This window comes from Aythya fuligula, chromosome Z (genome assembly GCF_009819795.1).
Source record: "Aythya fuligula isolate bAytFul2 chromosome Z, bAytFul2.pri, whole genome shotgun sequence".
Lineage (NCBI taxonomy): Eukaryota > Metazoa > Chordata > Aves > Anseriformes > Anatidae > Aythya > Aythya fuligula.
Window position 1 is genome coordinate 54,297,163 of NC_045593.1, and position 27,578 is coordinate 54,324,740.

The window sequence follows — 27,578 nt, forward strand, 5'->3', positions numbered from 1 at the left end:
ATAAGTGCATAGACATTGTGGTTTTTTTGTTTGCTTTTTTTTTTTTTTTTTTTTTTAAGCTTGTGGTATTTGCTGTGGTACTTCAGTGTCTTTTTTAAAAAGTCCTGAAAAAAAAAAAAAGTTAGAAATTTAGAAAGTCAGAAAGTCCTGACCAGCCTTACTGTTAAGACAGGGAAAATCTGAAAGTAAGGGGTTTCCTTCCAAGTACTTTTCTGATGGAGGCTATCTCGTCAATTTCCCTAGTGGGCGGCAGTTTCTGTTTGTAGCAGTGATAGTTACATCCCTGTGCTTGGGTATTGGCTTGTTGGTATTTAGGAGTGATTTTTTAACAAAACCAAGCTTAGTGTTTTCTTTCTGAAGCAGATTCTTCAGTGTTTGGTCTCCTCTCTAGCTGTGCTTACTTTGAAAACCTGAAATAATTTTCTTTCTTTCCTTGTAAGTGAAGTGGTTGGCGAGCGTGAGTTCTGGTCATTTCATGTTGTGGATGTAGACTCTTTGAGTGTGTTCGTGTGTGTGCACGTGCATGACTGAAACCAGGAGAGTACCATGAAATTGAAAAGGGCATGTATCGCTGCATCTTTGTGACAGATTTTTATAAAAATCTAGCGTAATTTCTCACTGCTTCTCCTTTTCCTTCATATTTTAGATCTTTTGTTTTAGTCAACTTTACTTATGGGGTTAGAATAATTCCTCTTAAGGTAGCAGGCATGCTTGTCCAACTTTCTGGAAAAGAGGCTTAGAAACTTGATTTTGTTACATATACAGAAATCCTTAGAAGTGAAATACTCACAAAAAAGTACTTCTTGCTGCAGGTCTATGTAGTGTCATTGGTAGCTGACAATTTTGATCCAGTGCGACTTAGTTGGGAGGACGCGTCTTGGAACAATATGGTGCAAGGGAGAAAAGCAAGTTTTCATAAGTGACACCTTCTCCGTGTGTTCCCTTTAAAATGACCCACCCTCAAAGTTACAAACAGGGTTTATTGATTGCTCCTGACAGAATCTGGAGCACTGTACCAGTTGTATGATGGGAGGGGATGTCTCTGGTAGGGTAAATGCTAGAGAAGTTGATATCCCGAAGTCTTGGGATCCTAAAGAGGCCATAAAAACATCAGATGGAGATTTAAGCTTACACTTTGTTACGATTTCTCGACTGTCTTCTTTGGTGTAATCGTCTATAAAAATGCAGTTTTTACAAAAACTGCACTTTTACTTACAATTTTTGTTGTTGTTGTTTCTTTATTAACTATTTTCTTAGCCTTCAGAAAAAAAAAAAATCAGACCACAGTCTCCCCTTTCCACTGTGTTTGCTTTTCACAGGTGAGCTCTGGGCTCATGTTTCTCCCTACTTCAGGAAAATAGGCCCAAGTATGACATGATTTATTGTTCCTCTTTCTTGAAACGTTCATTCTGTGTTCCAGAGGCTTTGTGGCAATACTGTCAAGAGTAGCTGTTAGCGTTTATCCACCTTTTGCTAATGCTACTTATTTCTATTTTTTTTTTTAAAACCATCCCTGTTCTATGACTTGGTGTTAGGCAACTGGTTATTCCCTGTCCTGGTTTTGTTGAACGCAACGTGAGGTCACCCTCTGCTCTTGGACTTCTTGTCATTCCCTTTACAGGAGTGATCCACTGTGTTTCTCTGGGTTAGTCCCTGTGTCTAGGAGTGAGTTGTGGTGCAATCCTTGGCAGCCTACAAGGAACAGACAGGTGAATTTTTATATTCTGGAAGGTATAGCAGAAGATATTTTGCATATTGTAAATCTTCTTTTGATGGGTGTGCGTTGAGTAATGACTCTTCCGTACAACAGTGCACCGCACACAGGACAGCATAAAACAGAATTATAACTTCCATAAATATCATTAGAAGACCTCCTATGCACATATCTTGTAAAACTAGGATGCCGCAGCGTTCCTGGTCATACAAGGGGCTGGATTCTGTTTTCATGTTCCAGAGGGCTCCCAGCAAGACTAGATCCTCCCTCCTGCACACTCTGTACCCCTCCTCCCTGACATCTTCCATAGTTTGTTTCCTATTTGCGTTTAGGGATGTATTCTTTAAGCTTCAAAAAGCTAGGAGCAGTACAAATGGCTTGTGGTGTGTTTTTTTTTGTGTGTGGTTTTTTGTTTTTTTTCTTCCTGGTGCCCATTTGTCAGCATTTCTTATGAATCAGCGGAGCTTTGCAAGGCAAGTAATCTCAGTTCCAAGTGAAGAAAAGTTACAAGTGGATGGTAATAAGGTAGGAAGGGAGGGCAGTGACTCTCAGGACCATGTGGAATTCTGAAAATGTTTCCTGCTGGCTTCATGCTCCTCTTGCTCAAGGGAGCTGAAGTTGCAAGTGCTGCTCTTTTTCCTTTTTGTTTTCCCTTTTTTTTTTTTTTCTTTTGGTGTATGCATAAATGTCTTGCATATGGGTTCTTTATTTGTAATAAATAATTGTCAATTCTTTATTTGTAATGGGAGGGTAAATAAATGCATCCTAGAAGTCTCCAGAACTACGTGTGCCAACCATTTGAGAATGGTTAATGTCAGGGCAGCGTTAGTGGAAAGACTGGGAGTCTGGGCCAATGACATTTTCTGTATGGTCAGGATAAAAAACATATGTAAAATGTTATCCATAATATAAAGGTTTTGAAAACTAGTGTAACGCCTGATCCTCCAAATCATACAATATGTGTATCGTACTCGAGCTGTAGAGTGAAACTACAAATTTCTATCAAGCCAAAATACCCTGTAGCAGCTGATATATAACTTTTAATATTTCATGTAGTGTCAGTTATACAGTTGCCACCAAATGCAAAATTAATGTACTTTTGCATGCAAAACTCTTAATCCAGGTAATGGAACTGCACAATTTTCATATAAAGTTCTCTAGGCACTGCGTTGATGGAGTGTTGCATTTAATAATGAAGAAATGTATCTGTGAGACCAGTTATAACCTGGTACAATACCTGAATGTGCACTGGCGTGATAATTTATCCAGTAAGAGTATGCCTAGGACACAAAATATGTTAATGCTAAACCTGAACAGCTGCAAATGTGATTCAAAATATTGGATCATGGTAATTTGCTTTATTATTGAACTATTGTTTGTTTTCAGCAAGAAACTGAGTCATCATTTAATAATAATAAAAAAGAGCTGGGTACATCAGTGATATTTAACAGCCACAGTACTTTCGGGTTTTGAGGAAGCTACGCTTTCATTTAAGAAGGAAAAAGGTTTATGGATGATGGTTTATGAAGCACATTGCATGTGGACCTGCATGATGATATCCCTGCTGTGCATGTGAACAAGGTCCTCCAAAAATGGTTGTAGAGAGAGACCACTTCATCTCTTCTTGTGGCAAGAAGTAGTGTCATGGATCGTTCTTGGGGAGACAGCAAAAAAAAAAAAAATATATATATTTAAATGGTCGATGTTGGAAGGTTGATGGTCAATACCTTAAGCAGAAAGATGGGTGTAGAACTGTGATACACCTGACATCAGTGGGTGTGCGTGTGGGGAGAGGAGAATGTTTAAATAACTCCTGGTTACAAAGGCACATTGCAGGTAATGGTGACTAGCAGGGGCTCCGGGCTAGTGCACAGAGAGACACGCAAGTGCTGTGAGCAGCGCTGGGCAAATGAAATTCACACATCTTAAAAGAAAAGATTTTATTTAAATATTTTTTTAGGGATTTTGCCTATTTGCACTGCTGATACCATTTTAGAGAGTTGTTTGTGTTGCTATTCACAGATACGTCGTTGTTGTTGTTGTTACTTCAGTTACTCTGTTTTTATGTTTGTTAATCGCAATGACTAATACAGAAAGTGTTAATACATTTGAGAAGCTGCTGGACACAGCAGCACCTTTGAAGCACTCCGTTGAGCCCCCCAGGAGCTGGGATATGTCAGAATTTGGCTGCAGATGTCTCTATTTCAGGCTCCTGTGAGTATCTGCCTTGTGCAATTACACAGCTGTGTATAATCTGCTCCGTGCTACTGCAGCCCCTGTTGGGGTGCCGGGGGGGCTGCCGTGTGTCAGAGCACAGCCCCATTTGGGTTTGGGACCGTACAGGGAGCAGGCAGGTAGGGGTGTTGCCGAAAGGAAGGGTGGTCGAGGTGGTGACAGCAGAGTTTTGTTGCGGAAAGTTGGATCAACCCCACCTCCTTCCTCTGCTGCAGAGCTCACGTGGAGGGCTAGGCAAATCGCTGGAGAGAGAATACACAGGTGGCTGCTTGATGTTTGTTCCTTATTTTAGGAAGGCTCGACTTGGGCTTCAAGGGATCTGAGCTTTTACAGCTGCGGTTGTAGTAGCTAAGTGATCGGCTTTGAAAATGTGCCTGACTTCAGAAAATCAAATGCTCTAGAAAAATGATCCTTTGGCATCTCAGATCCAGCAAGTGGATTTGGTAGGTTTGTGGTTTTAATCTGTGTCTTGTTTTCCATCAGTTCCAAGATGAGGAGAAAAAGTGGCTTAGAAGTGCTGTGAAACTAAATCCGCTGATATTTATGCTGCATGGAAATCTTGCTGCCTTTTCCCTGTGAGCACTTCTGTATCAGAAAATCCAAATTGTTAAAAGTGTCAGTGAAGGCTCAGACTGACCAGTGATGATAAAATGGGTATCTGGTCGTTCGCTGAACACCAAGGGCCCTGGTGCACTGAGCAAGGTGCTGTTTTTCTTGGAACATGTGTAATTGTGTAAGACTGCATTTCCTGTGGGTTTGGATCACAGATTGATACTAAGATGCCGATATTTTAATACCAGCAAGGGCTTGGGTTTCCATGTTTTTTGTTCTTGGAATCACTTAGTGGGCTAAATCCTCCACGCAGGATGCGCTCTTGCCTCTGCCAGATTTAGCCTAGATGGGCAGATTTGGTAGTGCTGCGTTCTGAAAGTGAAGTTGTAATGGAGAAGAGATTTACAAGCTTAACTAGAGGCAGAAATGTCAGTGCCCCGTACAGAAATGGCATTGTAAGGCACTGTGTGGCTTGGGTATACCCAGTTCAGAGAACTCGGAGTAATGTTAGCAACTCGGGACACGGGTGAGGAAGAATTACTGCGTGGAGAGAAATTGCAACGGTGTTTACCTCAGATGACTTGACTCCTTTCTGTGTAAGAGCCTGTAATCCCTATTTCCTAACATGAGAAGGAGATATTTAATATGTTCCAGAAGGTGATGAAAACTGAATAGAAGTGCTTTTTTATATAGTACGTAAAGAGATCGTGGAACTTTTTTTAGTGAAGGTTCTTGAGCCTGGATAACAAGTATCCAGAATATGCAACTAAAGCCTTGTTTTTTTATCTTAAACTTCACACATCAGGCCTTGTGACTATTTCAGACTTAAATGTGGCTGTGGAATATCTCAAGTCTGATGTCCCATTTGGTTCCTGTACCTTTCCCTGAAGCAACACCTGAGCATCTGGTTTGAACTTACTCCTATCATCATTGTTTTTATGGTCTTTATGGTTATTCACGTCTTCATCCCTGCACAACATTATTATAAACTTTGACACAATGAAGTAGATCTTTTTTGAATTCAGTGCAGAGCACAGGGAAAAGCTCGGTAGCTTTACTGGCTGATAGTGCGTAAATCAAGGCTTCAGGTTAGAGTTGTTTAAAAAGTTGTATTTGTCTTAGGTTACTGACATTTACTAAGTTGAGGAATGAGGTCTGTCCCAAGTTAAAGTTGTGGGGAATTATCATATAAATGTCTTCAGCTTCAGTACAATTTTCTGATCACTCGTGATTCCTCTTAATCCGTATGTCTCTGAATAACATTTCAAAGTTGCGTCCAGGTGATCACTTGGTTTCTATCACTGGAAGTCATGCGTTCTCATTTGGAATTCATTTTAAAGGATGGGCTCATACTTTACTCATACTGGAGCCTCCGAAGTATTTGGAGAAAAACACACGTTACATGTTCTTAGAGTGTAGTTTGGGTGTTAGGGGGAGGTTGGATTTGTTTCATAAAATTTTATTATTTTTTTAATTTTAAAACATTTAAATATTTTTTTAGTCTTGATATATGATCTGGCTAAGTACCAGAATTCTCATTTTTACCACCTGTTTGTCAACCCTGCAATGAGTTTCCTGAATGTATTAACTCTTTTCATCCTGATTGCTTCATTTGGAGCTTCTAGGAGACTTGCTTTTAAAGTTGCTCCCATTTGCAGCTGGAGACCTGGGTAAATCTTCTTAATCTTTATTATGATTAAAAAGGAAACCTGAACACAGGAAAGATTGATGTTTTCTTCTGTTTGCACATGCATTATAAGTTAGAGAGTTTGACTTTCCTGAAGGCACCAAGGAAGTCCTACTAAAATGAGGATTAGTGGTTCTGTACTCCACTTCAGTGAGATTTATAGGTCCAAATCCATTCTTAAGAGCTCTCGGCTCACTGGAACATTTAAGTGGCATACATTTACACTGTTTCCAGCTATTACTTCCTACAGTTTCCCTCTGATTTGTTTTTAATTTCAGTATTCATGTAGAATCTCACATTTTTATCAAAGTATTGCTCCAGATTTGATTTGAGGCATCCCAGTGTAATCACTGACAAAATGCAGCTGATGAAAGACATCAGTTAGGAAAAAAAAAAAAGCGTAGATTTTTTTAAAACATCCTGCAAGATATGGATGAAGTAACAGCTGAAGTTTAAAAAAAATATATAAATCTGGATCATAACTCCATTTTTTTTCTTACCTCAGGTCAGATTTGGTCTTCCCCCATCACTTCTGCCATGTCCTGGTGCCAGATTCTTTTTGGGAGGCAATGTTTCTTGTCTTGACTGACAAGAGGTGCTGTCTCTGGTAGGATGAATTCTCTTCTTTGTTTTCCTTCCTTTTGGCTTTGAACTTTTATCCGTCACCTTATTTCTTAGTCATTGTTCTTTTTTCCCTTTGCTGTGCTGTCTCTCTCCTACTTTTGTTCCTAGAGAGGGTGATTTTCACAAAGATCTGTGGATGCTGTAGGCCCGTGTCAGAGGTGAATGCAACAGAAGTTTAATGCCTGCCTCTGTGAGCCTCTTTGAAAAACAGAGCTCTAATATTTCTTGGTAACACAAATAACCCTGGTCTATTTAAGAAAATAACTATTTCGAAAATGTTTCTAGGCAGTGGGTTCTCTGGCTATTGTAGATATGAACGTGTTTAGTTGTTTTCAGATGAGACCAGGCAGCTTCAGGAGTAAAAAAAAAAAAAAAAAAAAAAAAAAAAAAAAAAAAAAATAAATCCTTGTCAGGTAATGCCAAACCATTCTTACAGTATTTGTAAAGGATTTACTTCTACTTTTCAGTAACAGAGGATTGCAAGTGTGGGTGGTATGTATGGACTCACTTGAGTGAACTTATTGATAGATACTAAAGCAGCCAGCGTTCTTGTCTGAGGGGTGTTGCTGTTGGCCTGCTCTCTTGATCAGTTCTTTGAGAATATCAATATACATATCAGAATTGTGATTTTAAACCAATTTCTAAAGTTCTGCACCTCCACATACCAGCTGAGTTGTTCTTCAGGTGCTTAATAATATAGCAGGAACCCAACGTCAGCTCTTGGAAGCACATACCTAGGTACATGCCTGGAACAGCGGTAGGATTATTTGGAGGCATCCTGCATGTGGCTGTTTGGATAGCAGTGCTGTGAGCTCTTGAAGCTGTGATATTCTCTGGATACCTACCTCAAGTGTCCTTGCCCCAGCAGCAAATTTTCAAGGTCAGGAATGTACTAGGTTATAAACATATAATGACTTCTGTGATTGTCAGCTTGTCTTTGCTTCCAGACAAGTAATTCTGACAAGGGATAGTGTTCAAATCTATGGCAGTGTATTTTTTGCATAACTTAACAGGGTTTTTTGTGTATCAGCAGCATGCTCAGAAATTCATGTTCACCTTAATGAATTTGAAATTGCTGGAGTCTGACTAAATAACTGTTTCTTGGTTGGACTTTCTTTTATGATAGTTAGAATGAAATTAGCTCTGAAGAAATCTGTGTTTTAGACACAAGGGCTTGTTTGTGTTTAGGGTCTTGTCACTTTCACTTAAACAAAGTGTTATTCCAGCTATTTGCATGTGCTTTTAAAATAGGTGGTAATGAGGAGATGTGCTTAACACAAATGGTGTTAAGTGTGCTTTATTACGTGTATGCAAAATTGCAAGCGGAGTTGTGGATTGTCACTGCAAGTGCAAAATGAACATAGTGAGAGGCAGCTTGTAGTTCACTGGTGAAATTGGGTCAACAAGAGCAGCTTCGCCGGGAGTAATGATGGTGGAGCGTAGGTCACAACTACACAAGCATGGCTTTACCACTGCGATCTGCAGAGTTCCTTTGGACTTTATCACCCTACATTCCAAGACTAAATGTGAGTCCATTAGCACCTGAATTGTTTTTAGTATTATTTTTTCATGTGTCCAGAGTCGTCTTTCTCCCTAAACCTGGCTGTGGAAATGAGCTAAGATGGAGAAGGAGCATTCCAGATGCCCTCCGAGAAAGATGACTGAACTTTGCAAAAGTGAACTGTAGAGATTGCACAGCTTCTGATGTTGTGCACGTAAGATGCTTGTTTTTCCAACCTAGATGTACATAAGACGGCTCACATGAAATTGATTTCATACCTGTCCCCCATAAGATGAGAATGCCAGCAAGTGTGGTTTGTTCTCGGACTGTACAGGTGGAAGAGTATGTTACTCCTGCTGTAAACAACTACCAGGATTATTTGTTGTTTTGTGTAGACTTGCATTTGTTAATTACATTAATTAGATACCTTGCAGATGTAAGAAGACGGAGTGAAAACTATGCGGAGTGTCTTGGTACACGAGTATGTCAAATACATTTTCTAACACTTTTCTGCCTTGGTTATCTTCGATTTACATGTAAAGGTGAGCAGTTAATTTTCCCTCTTGGCTGCAGAAAGAAGGGATGCTGTGATCTTCTCCCCAGTTGTTTTGGCATAAGGCCTGCAAATTGCCAGCGAGGATCAGAGAGAACAGCAAGTTTTCCCTATTCTGGAAGATTTTCTTGGGGGGGGGAAGGGAGGGGCTGAGAACATAGCCTGAGATATTGCTGTAGAAGAGCGGCTTTGTAAGTGAAGGATGTCCTTGGATTAATTGACGCTTACTGGCCCAACTTGGAGTGGTTTGCATCCCGAACTGCTGCCTGACATTTACTTAGAAGCAGAGGATCTGCAGGAAGCAAATTTTCAGGTTTAACTGATGATGTCACATGAAAAAAATACACATACAAGTGGAGGATTTTAATATTTTTTTGGAGGGGGTGGAGTTTGTAGTCTATTCTGGTACTATCCAGCTTTAAAGTGTTGGAGCTAGTTACTGTAACTCGGAGCTCAGTTAATATTTTGTTCCTGGAAGCATTAGGAATGCAAGGAGAGTGACCACAGAGCTGAAGAAGTGTGTTGTTGAGAATTACGTGCCAGAGTGCAGTTGTCTAGTCAAGAATAAAGTACTCCAGGCTGTTAGTTGGTCGAAGACGCCTGACTCTGGCTTTGAGGAATGCCATGATGTATTTATTGTTCCAGCGCTAATATTTCAGGTCAGCAGATGATGAATACTGTTTGTAGTCCTTGCACTGTTTGGTGTCGAGCTTCTTCAAAACATATCTTTCCTTCTCTTTAATACCCCTACAAATCATAAATCGTGACTTTTGAAGAGGCAGGCACTGGATATGTCATTGCATTAAACATCACTCATATGGAGGAAGGTGCTGCCTGCATGCTTTTTCATACTGCTAAGCATTTGGAGGTCTTGACAGTATATAGCAGTTGTATATAGCAGTTGTGAAGATCCATACTGTAGTTTCTTTCTGTTGATCCAGGAACTCTAGAGAAGCTGCTGGGAACCTGAGGAATGTCTTGTGAGAAAGTACAGAGGAAGTGTTTTGAATGATCCAACAAGCTATATTCGAGACAGAACAGACCTTAGGGCACAAGAAGGCTAAACAATGTGCATGTACATTAATAGGATTGTCAATCCTTTTGTTTTCCTCCTGTACCAATCCTAAGGTGTCTTCCAGTTGTACCCACGGAAGATTGACTCTGTTGTCTGGACCATCGACTCTAAGCTGATTTATGTGGGTACTGAAAGATGCCTGCAAACAAACAAAAAGGGTTCAAGCTTCTGCCTGTAAAATATATTTTATGTGGACATTAAGGTCCACATAAAATGTATGTATGTATAATATATGTACGTATAACATATGTATGACAGTGTCATACAAAGTTCATATAGGGTTATAAACTGTAGGAAGGTACAAAGTGCTGACTTGGTCAGCTGAGAGTTATGTCAGAAGAGTAAGGTAGGAAATTGGAAATTGGAAAGAAAGCAGCTAATGCTTACTGTTTCCTGTAGGAGTTGCTGTGGTGTAACCATCTACAGCACGCTCAGAAAACTTGTTAAAATAACAGTTGGCTTAAAGTTGTCCTAGGGGCATGGACATGCCGTACTACAGATGGCTGTGACTGGACGGGCTGAATGAAGGTCTCTCTTCATCCTTGCTCCCCTGTGACACCACCTTGAGAACTGCCAAGGTAAACTGATAGAGTTTCAAGCTCACACCCAACCTCTGTCCTGGTGTCTGCAGGTGAGGAGGCTGTGCTGTCTTCATGGTAAAACTAGCTGCATGTTTATGACATTCATTCATAAACCAGACTGAAGAATCCAACACATTGTGTAGCGAGGCAGTCTTCAAACACAAATATTTTTAAGAAGTGCATGTGAGGGTGAGTGTTTTTCTCACGAGCATCTGAGAACAAGATAGTTCAGCAGATTAGTGGTCAAGCAGAGTCTGGTAGGAAATGGAGAACAGAACTTTAAGTTAGTTAGAAAATGTTTAAAAAAAAAAAAAGAAAAGAAAAGAAAAAAAAAGAAAAAAGTTGTGTGTGTGTTGTTACTGAACTATATCTCTTCCTGAGGTGCAGAAGAAGCAGTGAGGTAACACGGTGAAAATCTCTTGTCTCTGCCTTCCCCGGCTGTATATCCAGGTTTTTCTTCAGTACCATATTTATCTTATAGTGCTCAATTCTTTTTTTATAGTAGATCATTTATAAAACTCTCTCAATGAAGATCTGTCAGACTTGTTTGTACAGTTGATTTTTCCTAATCATTAACATACTATTTTATGCATTTTGTAACTGCAGTGTGGCACATGAGCCTGCAGTAACACGTAGTTGGTTATAATACTACCTCTCCTTTTTTCTTCAAATTAGGAAGCAGCATATTTGTCTGTTTTGATAAAATGCTGTATCACTAAGTACGTGCTTTATTCTTGTATTCAGATCAGCAAGTAAAGGGAAACGTCTATAAATTACTGTCTATTCTAATTTTTAAAAATTGTCTTTTTTGTTTAAAAAAAATAAAATAGTTTCCACATTTTTAGATCTCTGTGGGAAATAAGTTTGGTGGTTTTTTTTATAATTGTTGTACAGTCATTACACTAGGTTCCTGTAGTAAGCATTGCTTTGCAGCTGTAAATTTCAGACTTCTTTCATCTGGTTATTGATGCTTTGTGGGAATGCAATTTTGCAAATGTTTTTGACGTTGAATCCTGAATGCCATGTTCTGTCGCAAGGCTGAATGACTGATTCTCTCCTGTTCAGAGAAAGGACACGAGGCTGCAGAAAGGTTTTTTCTTTTTTTCTTTTTTTTTTTCCTGAAGGAAGGTGGTGAAGCTGTGGTACCTGTCTTTGTGGTATAAGTCAAACAGAGAGCTTAGGAAATTTCTTCATTGAAATTTATCACGAGGATTTGAGAGATTGGGTTATGGCAGGACAGAACAATAGATTTGTAGCTTTTTATTTTTTGGTTTTTGTTTGTTTTTGTCTTGATTTTAGTGGATCTTTTAGTGTTTCTATACATAGCATATATTTCTAAATAGAACAGCTATATTGAAACCACAGTAATTGTTTCAAGGGTCCTCCTTCACAGCTGTTGTCCCTTCCTACCTCAACTGAAAATAGGTTCCTTAAGTACTGATCTAAGCGTATCTTCAGTTTCTAGACAGATTGTTTTTTTTTTTTTTTTTTTCCTTTGAAATGGTAGGTGGTTATTTTCTGTTCTAGGAGTAGTAATGAACTCTCCTTTCCTATCCTTAAATTTCTTCATATGATTGGGACTTTTATGGCACAATCATAGTGAAGTTGATGAGCTTATTTTGTACCTTCCACAGTAAATTGATCCCTTTGTATCTGGTGTGGCAGACATGGGAATTTTTTTTATATGTACCAAGTGATTTATTTTTTTTTTTAGTGTGTTAGATTAAAAATCCAATTGCGTGGTGTTTTTCCTGAGAATCACATGTAAGGATGGGTTTGAATGAAAGTATGAAAAAAACCACATTTTTTATTTTTAAATTGAGCTTATTACAGTAAAAGCAATAATTACTGAAGATTCACGGACTGTGATTTGTAGATCAGTAATGGCTTTTAGAGTGTTTAGTGATCGGTAGCTATTTAGGAAAATGGTCTGATTCTGCATATTCTGAAACAACCCTGTTAGGTTTGTTAGTAAATTATTCTGAAAAATAAGTTGATTGTATGTATAAAAAAATGGATGGGTCTGTAAGGGAAGTGTTTAGAAGATGGTAGTCTGATAACCTTTGGTTGTTTAGGTGTATGTGATGTAACAGGAGAAGAAAAAAAAAATCACATAATAAAGCAAAAGGAGCTTTGGCTGCTGAGAGGAAGTAAGAGCAAGGTAGGCACTTGGTATGTCTGGGTTGTCAATCCAGGGAATTCATGAACAACCAGCAAAGAAGCAGAAAATTCAGAAAGAGGGGGAGAGAGTAATGGAACAAATTCAAAGCTTGACTGAAGTAGGCATGAAACCTTTTTTGCTTTGGGACACTACATTTCCCACAGCACTTTTCAGCTTTTTCATCACGAACACGTGTAGCTTCTGTGGGCATGTTATCTGTCTGAGAAGTTGTTCCCTGTGACAGGGAGTAGAAGTGGTTGGCAAGGCAGTTGGTTTATGTTCGTAGTAAGAGAAATGCATGAGAAAGAGCCCAGAATAAAACACTGCCACTACTGAAACGAATGCACTGTAGGATTTTAACCTCCTATTGCCATTTTTAAAGTACGTTCATGTTAGCATTCTCGTTTGTGTTTGGAAAAAATGGGTTATTTTTATAAGCTCTGAGACCTCTCGTGGTATTAAAGGAAGATAAATTTATTCTGTGCCATCCGTGGCACCGTACAAAATGGAAATGTTGAAAGTAGGCTGTAGGTTTGAAAGTGTTACTGTGTTCATCTCTGTAAACCTGGTGGGGTAACAGGGAGGAATCCAGCTACAGCTGCCTGCCTTGTATTGGATGTTGCTGATACACCTCAGTGAGGAGAACCACTTGCTCTTCTTTCCACATCCCTCTTCCAGCTGCTTTCCAGTTTTGTTTTCCTGACGTGAAAAGCCTGTGTATTTCCAAACCACTTTGTGCAAATCTGTCCTGTAAGTCTCCGCTATCATGGGTCGTGTTCTCACAAGGCATTGACTGGGAGAGGTTTTGAAACCCTCTGTCTCGTCCTTCTAGCCCTGTGGTTGCCCAGACAGTGCTGCATGCTTGCTGCACTCCTGCTTGTGCAAAATCTTACCTCTCCTCTGTGCTGGATGGGAGAAAAGGTTGCCACGCTTTTCTTATTTTGTAAATGTTTTAGGTATAAGAGGGTTAGGAGTGAGTCTGACAGATCAAAAATAAATCAAGCTGAGTATCTCATTTGGACACAACAGCTACGTACAGGGTGTACCTCGATGAAGTATTTAATTTCTGCTAAGCCTTTTGCAAAATTTTGCAGGGAAAGCTGATGAATTTTGACTCTTCCAGGTCTTCCAATATTGATGTTTTTCTCTTGCCTGCCTATAACAGTGGCTCATAGAAAAAGGAGTTGAGGCTGTCAAGCATTTCTACTTTTCTGCTCAGTTGAGTTGAGCCATACTAATTGGTGCCCTCCAGTGCCTGATTGGACATGTCTTGTTCTACCTGCAGTGTATTTTTTTTTGTTGTTGTTCTTAAATAACACCATTAATCAAAATACGCAGGGTGTTTTCTGAGAAGACTGCCTCTAATTCTTGCAGGGCTCAACAGAGAAGTACCAGTTCTTCTGTTTAACTTCTCTTCAGAACTTGCTCCATGTTTATTCACATTTTTAACACTGATAAAACTAATTCTTGTGTGATGCTCTTCCTCCCATCCCAATTCCCTTTCAGTTGGTGTTCACCTTTTTCTGTTTTTTTTGGCCTAAAATAAACTCAGGAACTTGTCTTTGTCTCTCAAATAAGAAACTTTGCTATTGATTTTACTAGGTACGGGGTAAGTAGTAACAGCCCAGTGCTGTTGCTATTATTTTCCAGCCCTGGCACTGTTTACAGCTTTCCTCAGTTTAAGTATTTTTCTGTTAATAGAATTCACATGCTGTTTGCCATTTTCCAGATTAACGGTGTTGTTAAATAAGATTGTGTCTGGTGCCAGTTCCTTTGCTGCCACATTACAAACTTTCTGTGCCCTAATAAATGTGCTGAAATTTGTTTAATGTGTTTACGATATTTTAGCAGGCTTTCACGTCGTGATGGTTTTGAAGGTCAAATTAAATTATATTAATGAAGGATAAGATTCGTATAAAACGTTACCAAAAAAATCTACAAATCAAAAATCAAATTATTTCTATAATTTTTAAAAATCAAATATTCAATTAGAAACCCAAATTTGGTCAATCATAAGTCATTGCAATGTAGGCTGTTTTTGGTTCTACTTCAAAGGTCTGTTAAGTATGTCTAGCACGCCTTTGTGAATCAGTTCTCATGACGTGCTAAGAATTTTGCTGCATTTTAAATATTTGGATATGTTAATTGTAATATTTCCATCTGAGAAGACATTTAACGTTTTTTGTTAAAAATACAGAAGTCCGTGGTACTCTCAGTGACGACATCTGCGTGCTTAAGGAGGCCAGGGCTTAAAGCTATAACCTAGTTTTCTCCGTGATTTCAAGGAATAACTGGTGAAGAGCCTGATCAGGGTAGGAAGCACACAACTCACTGTTTAGGATGGTAGTGACTATTTAATACACCCTTGTTGTTGTTTAAGGAGTTTTGTTTTTATTTTCTAATGTGTCTGTGAGGAGAAATGGTTTGCCTTTTGTTTTGTGGTATTTGCAGTAACTTGTAAAAGTAATAAAACAGGAGGCATAGGAAATATTATTGTAGGAGGTTTCAAGGTGGATTCCAAGGTAGTTTTTTGCTAAAGAATAGAAATAAATCCTTAGACAGAAACAGGGTAGGATAGTTAAAAATATATACATAAATAAATTTTAGAATTGGTCTCCTGCGGCTGCGTTCTCCTCCTACCTGGGAGGGCTGCCCAGGACTCCTACGAGCCTGTTAAAATCCTCTTTTAATCCAAGCTTATTTCCTGCATTTTGGCACAGGGATATGCGGTATTTTGTCTGCTTTCTCCACAATATAGGTAAGTTTGTCCTTCTCTGGTTAGGGAGGATGCAAAAGTATTCCTCTTTGCTTGCCATGGAAGTCGTTGTTTTGGAGCGTAGACTGTACAGTGACTCTCAGTAAAATGATGTCTACATTGCAAGTCCAATGTCTCCAGCAGCTTCTAGAGCAATTCCTGTTTTTTTCTTTTATGTTTTTCATGATGTCTCGTAGGTGTGTTTGAAGAGATGGAAAAATATCAGGATTGTATGAGAAATGTTTAGGAAGGATGTGATTGCTCTTGTTGTGCAGAGAAAATATATGATTGGGGTTGTCGGGAACTGGTCAAGGTTATGTGTGTGTGTGCAGAACCTATTTTTGTCTGCTCCAAGACAGAATGAATAATAGTTAAAGCTCATCTGACAGAAGTATTTGTATCGTATCACCTTTTTTGGTGAATTGGTAGTTGGGCAAATGTACATTACGAGCTGAGTAATTGATCACTTTTTTTTTTTGGACAGTGTTCAGTAAATTCATACTGATTTTGCTGTTCTCTGCTGTTCCTTTTGGAAAAGGTGATAATTTAAAAAGTTTCACGGTCAGGGTTTATGAGATAGCTGTTATGTCATCTGCCTGGGGTTGTAAGCAAATAACTTCCCTCTTTTGGTCGGTTTCAGCTACTGCTGTAGTAGTGAAACCGCTGGTGTTTCTGGGATCTATTTTTAAAAAAATGTTGCACTTCGCATTTATTTTTGCTTTAATGGTGGCAAAACTGTTCTTGGACCTGCCGCGTGAATGTCGCTGCTGTGATGCGATGCCATCTGCTGGGCAGCAGGATTGGTACAGGAGAGAGGCCTCGAACTGGCCTGGGAGAGAACTAGAGCCTTGAAGTAAAACTGCGTCTGATTTTTTTTTTTTTTTTTTTTTTAAATTAAGATCTTGACGTACAAATAATTGGGTATATCTCAAGGGCGTTTCTGGGAGGAATAGAAACAGCCTTGGTTGTTGCATTTAGATACTGCAGCCTCCCTCTCAAAGTTGGATCTGGGGGAGTGAAGCACTGAGTGACTTTCTTTTGGTATTCAGTGCATTTTTTGTGGTGTTTAAGGGGATTGTGCATTATCGTAATGGTTATTTTGTTCGCTGGCTGGTTTTAGTATGGCATGATTAAAACCATTTGTGTAATCAAACAGAAATGAATGACTTAAAACATTCGCAAATTCAAGTTAAGAAAAAGCAGAATGAAGCCAAGTAGTACAACTATGCCATGCCTTACACGCAGGCCTTAAGGTAATTTGCTTAATTAATTACCTGGCCAGGTACAAGTTTGTGTCTGGGACAGTCCTCCCTGGCGTGCAGGCAGTCAGCTGTTTAAGGTTTGTGGTGTAGGAGTTGAAAGGCATGATCAAAGAACCAGGAAATTACAGAGGGCAAAAGGTTACTTTCATGGTAGGGGCAGATAGGGGATTGCTGCTGTGGGGAGCCATCAAAAACCTTTCTGCCCTTCTGGACTGATACAGCCACCACTCCTTCCTTTTCTCCCCCATCTCTTCCCAAATGCAAGTCTACAATATCCCTGCCTGCAGCTTCAGCCCTGTCCGTTCTTTTAGGAGGTGTGCCAGTCTGGCTGCTTCCTCTTCCACGCTGCTGTAGGAAGATGCTGCGTGTTCAGCCCTGTTACTCACGGGATGCGTGAGGAGACAGCATTTTTAGTTACCTCGAGTAGCTAAAGGACACGACGTGTGGGTTTTCTGTTCAGCACTTGGAGCTGCGGGAATGATGGAGTATGCGCAGTGTAGTACATCTGTCTCCGTGATGCTTGTGTTTGTATTCTGATTTAGGTAACATTTAAGATGCTTAAAATCAGACTTTGCTGGCTTTGCTGAACTTCTGGTGAATTTTTCACGCGAACAACAAAAATTGCTGTTTCTGTAAGTTAACCTCAAATTTGGCAGTAGTTGCCAAATTTGTTGACTCATTGAGAGGTGGGGATACTACAGTATGAAATGTTTGGCTTAATATTCTTTTAATGGTATCAAGTGGCATATATTTTCCTAGCTTCAGTCCCAGAAGGAACTGAAAAATTGGGCAGAATTTACTGCTTTAAGGTCAGAGGTTGACGTGTAGACTACAGATGAGATGGTTAGTGTCAAGTGAATGTATTAAAAAACAAACCCACTGAAAGAACTTCTTACAGTGAAAATTGGCAGGTGCATATTTTAAGGAGCGTTAATTATGATCTTCAGAATATAAAAATGAAATGCACTGTACAGGTTGAAGACTTTTATACCGTAGAAGATGGCTCAACTATGTTTTATTTTTCATTTGTGTGCTGAAGTTGGGATTTCTGAAAGGTACTTGTGAAAGGCAGAAGCCTTGAACTTTGTCCCCTGAATTTCTAAAAGTTAAATGATGTGATAGGTCCAGAGTATTGCTAAAACTTTAGAAATTTGTTGTTTGAGACAGGAAGATGTTCCAGTACCTCTGTATGGCACACATGTGGTTACATGTTCTTTATAAGCAAAAACAAACAAAAAGCCCTGCCAAGTTCTCCTTTGGGCTTTTTTAATACTGCATGTAGCTATTTGCTCTGCTGAGGTTCTGAGAAGTTTTATAAATGACTTCAGATTTTCCTTCTCAAAGACAAATTCCTGGTGACATGTTGCACCTGGCAGCGTAGCTCGTATGCTTTCCACTCCTGAGGAGAATTAATACCTCAGAAATCTGTTGCATTGTGTGGGTATGCCCTTCATCCTGTTGCTTTGCAACATATATCTGTTGAAACTCTCTTAGCTTGCTTTTTTAAGGGATGACTTTTATACTCCACTTGACAACCATTACCTTCTCCTCATTAAAATCTTGTCCATCCTGAGCAGGAAGCCAGTCATAAGGGAACCGCTTCTCTGAGGTACACATGTTATGTTTGTTCCCAGATCATATGTTTCCAGGTTCAAGGATCTAAACTAGGTTTTAAATTACCTCTTGAATTTTGCTGGCAAATGCTGTTGCTTTTCATTGAGAAAAACGTCAAAGTTGTGGTAAGTTGTTGTAGTAAGTAGGGTTCAGCCTCTGTGCTTTCCCATGTGAAATATTGAAAAAAGTAATGCCTGTCTTGCTTCATTTGTCAGTCTTACAAACGTATTCAAGATTTTGTTGCATTTAGGCTGTAATTTTTGTGCAGTGTTACTTCTGTGGTCTCTTGGTAGGTCTGAACAGTCTTGTGTGTGCTGTATAAACATTTTCTCAGATAATTTTTATCTGGAACAGATTGTTGAGCAATCAGAATAATATTAAAAGTCCGTAGTATTTTGGGCAGCCAAGAGTGTGCATGTGTGGTGGAATAACCCCACTGCTCTGTTATAAATGTGTCTATTCAAGGCAGTAATTTTGTTTTTTTTTTGACTTGCAGAACATCTTACTTGATTTTACACCTCAGGTTTGTTTGCAATTGTAAAAACAAATTAGTCCCAACATACTTAGCATTTGAACCACGTCTGTCCAGCATTTTTTCCCTGTTACGAAATCAGATTTTATGCTTTCTTTGGTCGCTCTGTTAAACCCAGTAGAGGTTGATTTGATGGTAATTAATTCTTAGCAAAACTAATTTTTTTTTTATTTGTCATAAGAGCAAAGGGTTTTTGATTGTCAGGATCAAAGTGACAAAGGTGTTTGGGGGGTGGGAGAGGATTGTTTTGTTTTGTTTTGTTTTTTTAAAAACAAATTACTATTCAATATCCTTTACATAAAATGCTGGTGTGACAATATCTTCCTGAGGTCATTGGCCTTGATTAGGTGCAGATGTGGAATGATTTTATATACAAGGAAGAATTTTGTATGAAAGGAGAAGAACAGTTTATTAATGGGACTGTCAAGTACCTCCTGATTGATTTCACTCGAAATGCAAAGTTGTGACTGTGGGCATTGCAAAGGGATGCTGCTGAAGAAGCCTTCAGAAATTGGAGTTGGGTAGTGAAAGGTAGGATGAACCGAACCCCTTTAGCTGTTAGCACAATGCTACCCTCTAGTGGAACAGAGTTACATCTAAAAGGCAGAACAAAAAACCCAACCTTTGTCAGAGAGCAGGAAATTTTTACTTAGCATGTTAGACAGTGTATGTGAGTACTTGGCGCAGCAGCAGCAACGTAGAAGAAAATTTGAGGAAGAAATGGGATAATCTATGGTAATGAATTGAAAACCTAAACTGTAACTAAAATGTTTATTTCTTACTCTGTGTTCAAACGTTCTCGATGAATAGCAATTCCTTCTGGGCTAAGAGGATTTCACTCAAGCATTTTCTTAAAAGTCATTAATTAGCATTTTGCGCCAGTCAGAATTGTATGCTGACTATCTAAATCTTTGTCACACGTTGTTCAGTCTTTTCTTTTGGTTGGTTGTTTGCTTTTGTTCCTCGCTTCAAAACGAATCCCTCCAGAGCCTGCTTTTTTCTCTAAACCTGTGATTAATATGGATGCATCCAGTATAATCTGACATTCTTGAATCTGTAATACGCCTGCTGTATTTGCAACATAAGGTAAATGCAGGGAAATGCTGGAAGATTGGCATCTGGTGAAAGATACCATGCTAACAGGAATATGTTATTGCTGAATGCTTGGGGGTTTTGTGGGGAATTTCAGTTGACATAAAGATTAAAGTAGAGAAAAACAAAAACCAAAGCTTTCATAAGGAAGTGAGAGTGTTTACTATAATAGAAGTGGTAGGGTCAGAGGAGATTACTGGGCTGGGTATTTCAGTTTCCAGATCTCAGTTTAGATAGGTGGGTGAGGTTTTGGCAGCCAGGTAATCAGCTTGGAGAAGAACAGGAAAAACTGCAACAGGCCTCAGTTTTGGTGGGACTGCTTTTCAAAGGGAAGACTAAGAATAAGTGACGAGAATAAAGGGATTCAGTGGGATATTTCAGATTTAAAAATGGGTTTAATTCCCAATCTAAGGCCTTTAATTTAATTATTACTTTTTTAACCAATTTCCTTTAGGGGCTTTCTTTCTCTGCTACATGGAAAAAAATAAACCACCATACAAAAGTAGCTTGGTACATCCATCCAGTGCTGTCAGCTCCTTTCTGCAGGGGAAAGAAGTGGTAGTTTGGAGCCATGGCAAAATACTGACCATGAGAGATGTAGAAAGCATAATTTTATTATTCTTTTAACCTGAATTCTGTTGTTGTTGAGCTCAGATTGTGTACTTTCCAGTAGAGAATTGATTGTAGGAAGCAAAAATACATCTGCTGTCTGAAAACCTTCTTGCATGTATTTTTAAGCACAAACATTATATTGTGATTTGTGTTCATGGTTCGATTTTTCCAGAGAAAAATTAATAATCACAAAATACATGGGAGGAGGGGCATTGCACTTCAGAATCCATTGGCAGGAGGAAAATGTGTAAAGGAAAACTTTAAAAACATGTCTTTCCTCAAATAGGATCTGTGTAGATGTTTGAGAAAGCATGTGACGGGAGGAGTTTGGCAGTGGCAAAGAAGCGTACATCTGCAGTAAATCAACTGCTTTGAGTTTAAAGAAATAAGCCGTACCTTCCCCACTTTTTGGGGAACCATGACTTAATACTTGGTTTGGAAAGTTGTTGGTGTCTGACACAGGCTCTGTGTTAAAGTAGTCTGCTTATTTCAGTACGATGCCTAACTTGCTGATCGAGTGCTTTCTGGAAGGTTTAGCAGGCAACAAAAAGGCTTGCAGTGCTGCCAATAGCTGATAAGTGTTTTCTGTATAACATGCATTGTTGGGGGAAATTTGGATGCTGCATGTATAAAGCTTCGTACATCTCAGTATGAAAACAGCAAACAAATGGACTGAAACATTAAAATTTTACACGCTTAATGAGCAGATGTCCTCAGAAATCAGGTTGCTCACAGTATGCAAATTATCAAACATCGTTCCAGATCCTTCAGAGTTAAAAGACGAAAAATCAAAGAAAAGCATGCTAAGGGGGTAAGATTAAAAAGTTTGGAGTCCTAAAAAATTTAGTTCTGTTAGGCTATAAACAAGGGTATTCTTGAAGCAGTTTCTTCTGAATAAACTTCCATGTACGGTTACACCCAAGCTACATACTGAGCAAGGCAACTGAAGAATTAGCTTCAGTATTCATACCAGTGCACAGTGCTTTGACCTGAGAAATGATGAGAGAATGCCTTAAGGTAGTCCTGTAGGTGGAGAAATTTTTTTTTTTTTTTTTTTTAGAAGAAAAAGAGAAAATTTTGTCCACTAGTCATCCAATTGTTTGAACAAGTAGCAGAGATTTAAAAGCAATAACTGATTGTTGCATTCCTGTATTCCCGTGTTAAGGCTTCTGTTCAGATGCTACAGAGTGGGGTAACACAACAAAAAGAAATGCAAGCATTTTTTTGTAATTAACACCAGTCCTCCTCTCTCTGGCAAGTAGGCTTAAAAAAAAAAGAAAAGTAAATAGGCCATGGGTTATGGTGTCAGTATTTTGTTCTGGTAATGTTTCTCTAAAGTCTGTGCTTGAAGGGAGCTGTGAAGAGCAAGCCTTAGCTGATGGTGAAAGAGGATGTTGATGAAAATTTTGCCTGCAGTGTATACGGTGGTTTCTTTCCTGGAGGCCCTTAATTTACCACTGCAATTGAAGGAAGTTTGTTAGGCGTGACAGATTACAAAATGGTGATACTTCTGCAATTCTGCAATTAACCAAGTAACCGAGATCTGAAACCACACAAAAAAATGAAAGTCTCTGGAATCTGTTAAGGCTTTTCCTGACACACATAGTACGACTACTCGCAAGTGCAAATACTGAGCTCTAGAAAGAAATAGAGAGCACCGATACAGCCTAACTCTCCCTCCCTCCCGCTCCTCCCCCCCAAAAAAAAAAAAAAGCTTTACTTTTTCCCCATTCTTTAAAATAGAAAAAAAGTCCTACTTTGTAGTATATAGTAATATCAGGAATGATTGTGGTGGTGTTCTTGAAAATTAGGATGTTAAGAAAAATGTGAAAGTAAAGGCAGAAAAGCTCATAGATGTTTGTAAGTGGTGGTTGTTGTCATTTTTTTTCTTCTTTGATCAACCAGTATGCTGTTGAGCTGTGAAGAGTACTTGACCCAAAACTCTTAGCTGAATAGTCAAATACTAGTAGTGATACTACCAAATAAAGATGTCTGTAGGAAGGTGTGTCTAAAGGTATTCTATAACAATTTGTTATCATTTCAGATGCTCGAGTGTGCCCTTACTTTACTTCTAGAGTTCAAGAGCTTGATTTTCAGAACAGTATTTAATTAGAGACGCAAATGCCTTTAGAAATTGAGTCGTGTATGTAAGGTGTAGGTGTCAGAGATGGCTGATTTCTTTTGGTTGTTGAGAGGGAGCAGGAACAAATCTGTTTCATCAAAAAAAAAAAGCTTTTATTGTTGTTTTAAAACATTTTTTTTTTGTTTACAGGTGTCAGCTGTGATGCATGTTTAAAAGGAAATTTCCGAGGTCGACGATACAAGTGTTTAATTTGCTACGATTACGATCTGTGTGCAACTTGTTATGAAAGTGGTGCAACAACAACAAGGCATACAACTGACCATCCAATGCAGTGCATACTAACAAGAGTAGATTTTGGTAAGTGGTAATTTGAGACTCTAGTCCTTTGGTGCTGTGTTGTGTTAGTAAACAGAATATGGATTTTTCATGTTTCTACTTACTAAGCGCTTTTTCTTCCATTAGCACACTGAAAATAAGGGCACATTCCCATCTTCTTTAAAAAAAAAAAAAAAAAAAAAAAAGCATGTTTTCCTGATTCTGGTACATAAAAACTCTTACATATCTCTTAATTTGGTGCACAGCAGGTTATCAGACTACTAAGTTTATTTGATAACAATTATAATTCTAACTAACTTCCGATTCAAAAAATGGGGTAAGCTTCAGTATGTTGTACCTGTAAGTGAAAGTGAAGAAGCAGAAAAACGACGAGATTCTGGAGGAGAGTTGTTCTCTGGTGGTTTATGTGGGAATGTTGGTACAGCAGGGTAACGATAGGCTGGCTGTACTGAATGTGGCAAGGACTAGCATGTAGTCTTCTTGGACTCCTGTGAAGTTTCACTAATTTCAAAATTATTTCTTACTGTAAAACCACATAAATATTTAAAAATAAGTTCTTGTTTCTCCTATCCCATTTGCTGTTTCTGTTGCATCAGTGTAACAGTGGGGTTGTAACTGAGGAAATACTTCTGCATCAAACCTCTACAGTAATATGCTGCTGTCACTGGACATTAAACAAATACATGCTCCAAGCCCACAGGGCTCACATTTTAATATTTTTTAGTGATTCCAGCTGTATTGTTCTTCACATTTTGAGTGCTTTAGAGGTGATAATTTCTTTGTTCTTGATGAAAACAGAAATAGTCTGCTTCCTTATTGATTTAAACACCAGAGAACAGCTGGGTATAGAAAAGTACTGTTTCTCTTTCAAAATGGCTGTTGGGTGTCTGACTTCCTCTCAGTTCTCAGACCTCTGCTTGCCCTGAGAATGCCTGGTCATGACTTCTAAAATGCAAGCCCTAGGAATCTAGGGTTTGGAAGGAAAGCATTTAGTTCGTTGTCAAAAATGCATACACTGTTGCATGAACTAGGGAATGTTTATAGATAACGTTTTCTTAGGACTCAGGAAGGTCTGTAACATCTTGCTTAACACGTTCTTATTCTACAATTCCTTGTAGGATGTCAGTCATAAAGGAGCGTGGCTTTACAGTATGTTACAGTTATTAAGAGAAACTGTGGTAACTTTTCAAAGAGACCTCTATAGGCACGATCATATGACTCTGAAGAACATCCAAAAATTTAGGAGCCAAGAAATTCTAAGTTTTAAATTAAAAGTCTATAATGAACGGTAGAGCTAGTCTAAAATGGCCTCTTCCAAGGTTACCAGGGTAGTTATGCCAGTGAATTTAAAAATCATAAAGGAAATATATTAACAGGTTAAAAGAAAATAATCTCTTGGAGAAGATTGGAAATCTTAAACTAAACAGCACAGAGGTAATCAATTCTTCAGTTTCTTCTTGGTGACATGGTAGGCTGAACTTCAAAGAAAGAAAAGAAAGTGTCTTCTAATGTATGATGGGTAGGGAATGTATGAGAAAGGAAAACTTCAGTAGAAACATGTACTGAAAGTCTCTTAGTATACATGTAGGTAGCTACGTGAATTCTAGATTAGGTGGTCAGTGACAAACTTCAGTACTGTTGTCTGTGATCAGGTTTGACTCAAAGGTATGAAAACTGTTCTGTTTTTATGAGTGATCTTAAAGGTGTTGGATATGTTGGGTTGGGGAGAGGAGAGGTGGTTAAAGATGAGCATTGTGCCAAGGAGAAGGAAGCAGCATGGGGGATCCTTCTGTTGCAAAACTGAAACAAGCACTTCAGCTGAAGTCAGCGTTGCTTTGCTGACTTTAAAAATGAGAAAAGGGATCAGTGAGTCACTTGCTGGAGATCCAGCTGCAGTTGATGATGAGGACCCTGGTATCCATAGTTCCCGTCTGACCAGCACTGTCTGTGTGCAGGCAGCTGGATTCACCTCAGTACTCTGTTCTTAAAGCTGTGACCAAGCTCAGGTTTGCTGTCAATAGCTAATCACATGGACCGATCCCGTGTATCTGGGATAGTTTCAGCATTTCTTTTCTTCCATTAAAATTCTAGTATTTACTTATTATATTATTTATATATAATTTTTAGGGTTCCTAGGCACAGTAATAAGGTTGCAAAGCATATGGCAGAAGGTGGGCTCCTTAGGTGCCTTGAAGGCGCTTTTTTCCCAGAGACTTGGACTAGTATAGGAGCCCTTATAAGAACACTGAATACCAATGAAAAGCCCCGGTGATTACTTGCGACACCAGTGTTTAGTCTTGAACCATCTCGTTGGCTTATCTGTCTTTCAGAAGTCATTGTGTGAGCTAGTATTACTTTGGAAAGTAGATGGGATTCAAAACAGCCATGGTGTGGTATTGTGCTTTAGTCCCCACAGACACACTGGAAGAAAATGCTTTTACACACAAAGGGTGATAGACTGCCATAACAGTGACACAGATTAAAATACAGTATGAAGTTTGGTATGTGAAGATAGGTGACTCCAGAGCATAAAACCAATTGGTTTATTTCTGAGGAGTCAAAGAGCAGAACTGTAATAGGTCTATGCAAAAAAAGGGATATACTTACCAGGTAGTCTGATGGTACTGGTCAGGACAATGTAGAAGTTCAGAGCAGTTTTCATTGTTTTCTTTTTTCTGAAGAAGAATTTTAAACTACTAGGATGCTTTATGATTTTGATCCTACATAAACTCCACTGTAGCAAAGGGTAATACTGGCAAAGTAATGCAAGTTTTTAATAGAATTCCCTACCAGAATCCTGTTGTATTACTTTAGTAGAGGGACTGTAAAAGTGTACCTTTAGTTTCCAGCTCTGACGTTTATGTGACTTAAGGTCTTGAAACCTTTTGTGGCCTAACACTTTGGCAAAATTTGCTGCTGTTTCCTCAACCTGTCATCTTATGTCAAGTTTGCCAACACTCTAACCATCTTGGTGGACACATCCGCACGTGCATGTCTTCCCCACCCCCTGCCCCAAACTGCTCTATTTTTGTGTGCGTTTGTCTTAAACTGGAGAGGCCAACACTGGAGCCTCTATTCCTGTTGTGGCCTAACAAGTGCTAGGTAACATGGGATAATCACAACCCTTGATTTGGTTGTTATTTTCTTTCAGTGATGCAGCCCAGGTCATGGTTTCCCGACATCGATGCGGGGGCAAACAGCTGGTTTGCTGTCCACTGAGACACTCCAGAGCTGTTAGCAGAGCTGCTCCCCAGCATACTGTCTCTAAGCAGCAGCTGCTCTTTTGGCACTACTCAGTATTGGCAGATGGACCTCAAATCATCTCTAACCTTCCTTAGTGTCAGTGCTTGCTCATGGCTTCAGAATGTGGTGCTTGCTGTCAGGAAGCAGCAAAACCAGGGCTGCTCCACAGGGAAGAGCAAGTCGAGAGCTGAGTGACCGCAGCACAAGAGGGGTCAGCCTCCTCGCTTGGAGGGAGCAGTCCTCCTGTAATCAAACAAGATGTGCAGGGCAGGGTTGGTGAGAGGATCAGGCCCTGCTGACTGTCCCAGAGAAAGGAAGTGTAACATTTCAGGTCGGGGGTTCATGGGGAAAATCCATCTAAGGCAGCAGGAGGGCCGGGCACAGCTACAACAGGGTTTATGGCCAGATGGCTAGATCTTAGATATAGGATGCAGGCAGGCAGAGAGTGTGTGGGGAGATCTGCTTTGGCATTTTATTGTAGCAAACATGGCTGTCGCACTGCATTGGTGGTGAAAAGAGGGTTCCAAGTAGGTGAGGAGAGGAGATCCTGCCACTTGGGAATATATCCCTCTGGTCTGTAGAGCAGGGCAGTATTTATGATAGGCAGAACACTGATGTCCAGATGACTAACATAGCTGTATGGCTGTGTATCATTATGTCATAGGATCAGTCGTAAGGTAGTTCTGGTTGGAAGGGACCTCTGGGGGGTCTCTGGACCGTCCCTAAGCAGGGCCAGCATTAATCAGGGCTTTGCTCAGTCTTGAAAACCTCCAGGGATGGAGGTGGCTTAAAGCTGTGTCAGGGGAGATTCAAACTAGACATGAGTAAAAACTTTTTTGGAGAAGGTAGGTAGACAACTGAATCTGTTCATCCTGTATTTTGGGTATCCTGGTCCACTGCTGATCTACGTGGTGGAAAACATTTTTCCTTACACCCCGTAATGCACCACTGTGAAGAGCCCGGTTTAGTCTCCTTCCTCACATCTTGTAGGTATGGGGGTGCTCCAAAGCCACCTCTGCTCCAGGCCGAACCATCCCCAGCCTGCAGCCTCCCCTTACAGCAGTGCTCCAGCCCCAGAAAGCTCCAGGCAGACCCTTTTTTGATGTGCTGTGTAGCCACCATTTGTTTTCTTCAAACACTGATAAAAAAATATTTCAAATAATTACACTACAACTTGTTTAACACCAGCATTTTTATTTGCGAGTATCTAATTGAAATTAAATTACTCATGGAAGAAAAACAAACCTAAAATTCCTGACTTTCATGTACCCTTGTAAAAGAAATATGTCTAAACAGCAAACAAGTACAAGCTGTTGTAAAATGTAGTCCTGAATCATCTCTTTCAAAGACTGATTTTTATCTAAGG

At 39.4% G+C, this 27,578-nt stretch overlaps 1 protein-coding gene across 1 annotated transcript in view; it reads left to right on the plus strand.

Annotated features, from left to right (window-relative positions):
• The window catches only part of LOC116501004 (E3 ubiquitin-protein ligase KCMF1), a 46,884-nt gene that overhangs the window by 1,578 nt on the left and 17,728 nt on the right, over positions 1–27,578 (plus strand). Inside the window, exon 2 of the mRNA XM_032206360.1 lies at positions 22,823–22,990. Within this exon, the coding sequence (XP_032062251.1) occupies positions 22,823–22,990 (168 nt within the window). The remainder of the gene's footprint in view (positions 1–22,822; positions 22,991–27,578) is intronic.